General features: G+C 33.3%; 1 protein-coding gene across 1 annotated transcript in view; it reads left to right on the top strand.

Moving 5' to 3' along the window:
* The window catches only part of LOC107589640 (methyltransferase-like protein 25), a 12,017-nt gene extending 7,293 nt beyond the window's left edge, over positions 1-4,724 (top strand). The window contains exons 6-9 of the mRNA XM_016278173.1: positions 1,903-1,996; positions 2,821-2,895; positions 2,980-3,051; positions 4,552-4,724. Of these exons, the coding sequence (XP_016133659.1) occupies positions 1,903-1,996; positions 2,821-2,895; positions 2,980-3,051; positions 4,552-4,647 (337 nt within the window). The 3' untranslated portion in view covers positions 4,648-4,724. The remainder of the gene's footprint in view (positions 1-1,902; positions 1,997-2,820; positions 2,896-2,979; positions 3,052-4,551) is intronic.

Genomic DNA, 4,724 nt, shown 5'->3' with positions numbered 1-4,724 from the left:
TCACAAACTCTTTTTATTCCCCTCTCAGGCTCTGGAGAGAGTGTCTGCTGGAGGAGGGGTGAGTATTGATTGTGTAATAATTCAATTAAAAACCCATTTCTCCTGCAGAATTTGCATAAAAAGAGGACAGTCTCGTGCGATCAAGGCTGTCTGCACAGCTGATTGTAATGTGCTGGTCAAGCTTGAATGCCAGAATGTACAGCATATGCGCCTATGCATATTTGTCTGATTTAATTAGACGCACTGTGTATTTTAATATGATTTTTCTTCTTTTAAATATGATTGATAGTTCAGAGGTGAAGCAGTCAGCATGAACAATCTTTCTGTCTTCTGCATGTCTGATTGTTTGGATGACATAATTGTAATGGAAAATATGAGATAATCTGTTTTGAAAGAAGACAAACATTTCAAATGAAGTAATAAAAAATATAAATAAGTAAGCAAATATAACCAAGTAAGCATGCATTGTGTAAGTAAGCAAAATCAGCTTTGAAATTAAAGAAAATGACTTGGATTGTGGTTAAAAGGTTTTTTTTGTCTGTTACAGCTGCCTATGGAGTCACTTTTTTATCGGGCGGTTCTTCATGTTATTTTACGGAATCACTATGATTCCTTTAAAAGGTATTTATACTAAAACATATAGCCTTATATATATATATATATATATATATATATACTTATATATAGGCCTATATACTGTATATATAGTAGTCAACATTTGAAGTCTATCAAAACCTTTCATCAAAGTTGTCCTAAAACCAAAATGCGCTGTTGTCTTAGGACAACTTAGATGAACTTTTTTGATCCACTTCAAATGTTGACTACTATATACTATATCATATATATAGTAAATTAAAATTCAGATAACATCATTTTCAATATATATATATATATATATACACACACACACTACACTTTTATTAGACTACATATTATATAGACTACAGATTATATAAATATACATAAATACATTAATTATGTGTATTATATTTTTATCTAAAGATATATTTAGATATATTTACTTAGATATATTTATCTAAGTATCTAAAATGTAATTGTTTTATTAATTTAAAATTTATTTTTTATTTAAAATCATTAAGTCTATATCTCTTGTTCTGTCCATCATATGCACCATCATATAAAGTGCATTATAGATTTTGTGTCAGGCTGAATTTTTTTTTTACTGTGTCATACAATCTATCTATATTAATAGTTCAGTAGCTCAGGTTGTTTTATGGCTTTCAGATAAATGTCGACACTAAACTAATTGTTGCCAAAGCAAATCTTCATGATTTAAAGAACCATATTACCAACTATTGAAGGTTTGGCAGTAAATTATAGTTCAGTCTGTAAAAACAGAAACGCACTCCCCGGATCCCCTGATGAGCGACTCAGTCGGAAACACACACGATGACCAATATTGAGCTCCCACACTGACGCCGTTCCCCTCCAAAAGACCAGGATCAGATATCTCTCACCACATCATCAGCTCATTAGACAGAAAACAACCGCCTGTCTTTGTTTTAGTCACCGGAGAGCTTTAGTAAACTAGAGGAGAGAATAAAGAGGCTCCAGATTCCCTCTGGTCCTTCCTTCCTTTTTGCGGAGGATGAGAAATGTTTATTGAGATACTTGATCGTGGCTGCAGAGAGCAGATCTGATTCAGTGCTGACTGATGCTCGTGACTCAAACCCTAAAGCCCTGTTTTCAGGTTTAATAAGCTTCTGTGAGTCAAAGCCAAACCATCAGGTTACGGTAATGTGCAAGTCAACAAGGAGTGCAAAGTTCACCCCCTACATGTGACTTACTGTCTGTACATTTAGTTTTTAAACTACATAAAAAAATCTGTTTAAAAAAATCATTTTTGAATTATCTGATGGGTATTTAATTTTCTATTGGCAGTGAGAAACGTGTTGGGAATGTGTTCTCCAAAGCCTCGTCGTTTGTGGACTATGTCAGACGAGCACTTAGGAAGCTGGATCTGGATGACACCACAGTAATAACCAAATGTTCTCACGTTACATTTAATGTTTTTTCAGTCTGCCCACATGTATCTGAATTACACAATAAAGCTAATGAGATAAACAGACTAAAATATGTTTGACACGTAGGGAAATATGGGAACAGATAGCAAGAGACCGTTAAAAAGGCTTCACCAGGCCCACATTGTGTCATTGGACTTTTTTGTACCCTGATTTTGAGGGAAAATCTGCAGAATTCTGTTAAACAGTAAAATAATGTATACTGTATTATATTTTATATAAATATATGATTTAATATATTTTAAAATGTAATTTATTTCTGTGATGGTGAAGATGAAATATATGAAGTCTTATGAGTCACATAATATGCTGATTTGGTAAAATTTTGCCATAATATACATAACATTTTTTACTAGTCAAGAGTAGAGATTATATAAATAGATTTATATAAATATATATTATTTTCATATAAATTTGTATTTTTTTTATATAAAACTTTATTTTTTACTTTGCACTCTAATAAAAAAGACAATGTTAATTCTGTTAATCCTGTAAAATATAAAAATATTTAATATTACATATAAAATATTTGTCATATTTTACATTTATTTGTATTTTGCAATATATGTGTGTGAGTTTAAACTACATTTTTACTAGTCTAAAGTACATATATGTTATAGTTATGTACATATATTTACTTGCAAATAAAATATTATTTCTAAAACTATTTAAAAAAAATAGTAAAAATGTTTTGCACGCATATATTTAGGGAATCATCTTATTCCTTTATTTCTTTAAAATTGCTTTCAATTTTTTCTTCTTCTCTTGTTGTCTTCAGCTGTCTGACGGTGACATTCAGAGTTATCATGAACTCTACAGTCCCAGAATGAATGAGATGGTGGCTTTTAACATGGTGAGTATGACAGAGAAACTTGTACGTCCTTTATTTTCATTATGAACTCCATATCTGTCTCATGCTGCTTTTCATCTTCCTCAGTTGAAAGTCACTTTGGCTCCGTGTATAGAGGGTCTCATCCTCCTTGACCGACTTTGCTACTTGAAAGAGCAGGTAACAAACCATTTGTAGGATAGATAACAGTACTTGTCAGTACTTGTTAACCCTCTGCACTGCAGTATGTTTATCCCTTACATTTGTGCATGTTAAGATGTTTAATCCTCATATCCTCATAGAGAAGTGTGAGGGGCTTTTTGTTTCTGGCTTTACTTCAGGACCACAACACAGGTTGCCAGCATTTATACCAACAGATTTTAGCCACATAAAGCAGATCCAAAATAGTAATTTTTTTTTTTTTTTTAAAGATTTCTAACTTACAGGAGTTCAGAGGTTTTAAGTTACACGTCCATTTCCTTCTTGCCCACCAGGCTTTGAACATAAAACCTCAAACCTCCTCGCGACGACAGTCAGGAGTGTCAGACTCAGACATCTGTGAAGAACGTTAGACTGAAAATCTAGGGCATGACAGAATCATTTTGTTTATACTCACGAAACAGTGACAGCAAGTTTCTGTGGGATCAATTTCCACGTGATCTTACAGGGGTCACTTATCAGTCGTGTAATGTAAAGCAAGTAAAACCTCCCCAATATCAGATCTGTGCATTTTTTTCTATAGAGCGTCTATGATTTGTGTATGTCAGACATTAAAGGGCTTGGCAGCATGATAAGGTTTCTCATTGATGACTCTGTGGACTCTGCTAACCACATTGAAATCAGAGTCTGCTTTACAATTTGGCCTGTGGAGGGTTTTGTTATGTATAAACCATTTCATAACATGGTACTCTGGGTGTGCTGCCAAGTATATTAATGTGCTTTGGTCAGTGATTATGGAAAGCTGTAATATGGATTTTGGATTGAAACAAGCTGTGCTCAGTTAAGCTGATTATTTTGATCAGGTCCAATGCTCTTTTTACTTATGGATATGCTGGGAACTTGATTTAACTGACGGTTCATCTAAAATAATATATCCTGAGTGGATATATAAGCACAACCAGGGTTGAGAACAAGTGTAACATGATTCCTGAACTAACTGATCTTATGATCTGCTTGTTTTTAGTGAATCAAAATCATACGAAGTCACCAGGTAGTCTGATTCTCGAATGAATTACTCTTATGAGTCTGAAACCTAAAGCACAACCAGTGTATTCTGATTCCTGAACAAATGATTCTTTTGAACATGTTCTTGTTAGTGAATCAGAAATATACAGCTTGACCAGTGTACCAATTCCTGACAAACTTTTATGAGTTGGTCCTTTTTATTGAATCAAAAACATACAGCACGAACAGTGTAGTCCATTCCTGATCAATTGATTCTTATGAGTCGGATCTTTTTAGTGAATCATAGAGAGACCAGTGTAGCCTGATTCTCGAACAAAGGATTGCAAAGTCATGCTCCTTGATTTTATATTGAGAAACATCTCACATGCCATGCAGATTTATGCCTTAAATATTGAATAAATAAATGCATAAATAAATAGTGAAATCTAAATCATTGGATGTGGATTTCAGACTTTTACATTTGATTCTACATTTAAAATATCTCTTTTCTTTCAGGACAATGTGTCTCATACTGCGCTGGTTCAACTCTTTGACCCCCTCCAGTCCCCTAGATGTTATGCAGTTGTTGGTATAAAGGAATCTACAGTTTGAAGACCAAAGCTGGTAGCCCTGCTGTTTAGTGTAATTTTTTTTATTTAATTTTAATTTATTCTTTTGATATAACTTTT

This window comes from Sinocyclocheilus grahami, unplaced genomic scaffold, assembly GCF_001515645.1.
Source record: "Sinocyclocheilus grahami isolate Dianchi unplaced genomic scaffold, SAMN03320097.WGS_v1.1 scaffold1.1, whole genome shotgun sequence".
Classification (NCBI taxonomy): domain Eukaryota; kingdom Metazoa; phylum Chordata; class Actinopteri; order Cypriniformes; family Cyprinidae; genus Sinocyclocheilus; species Sinocyclocheilus grahami.
This window is presented reverse-complemented; position numbering and strand designations above follow the sequence as displayed.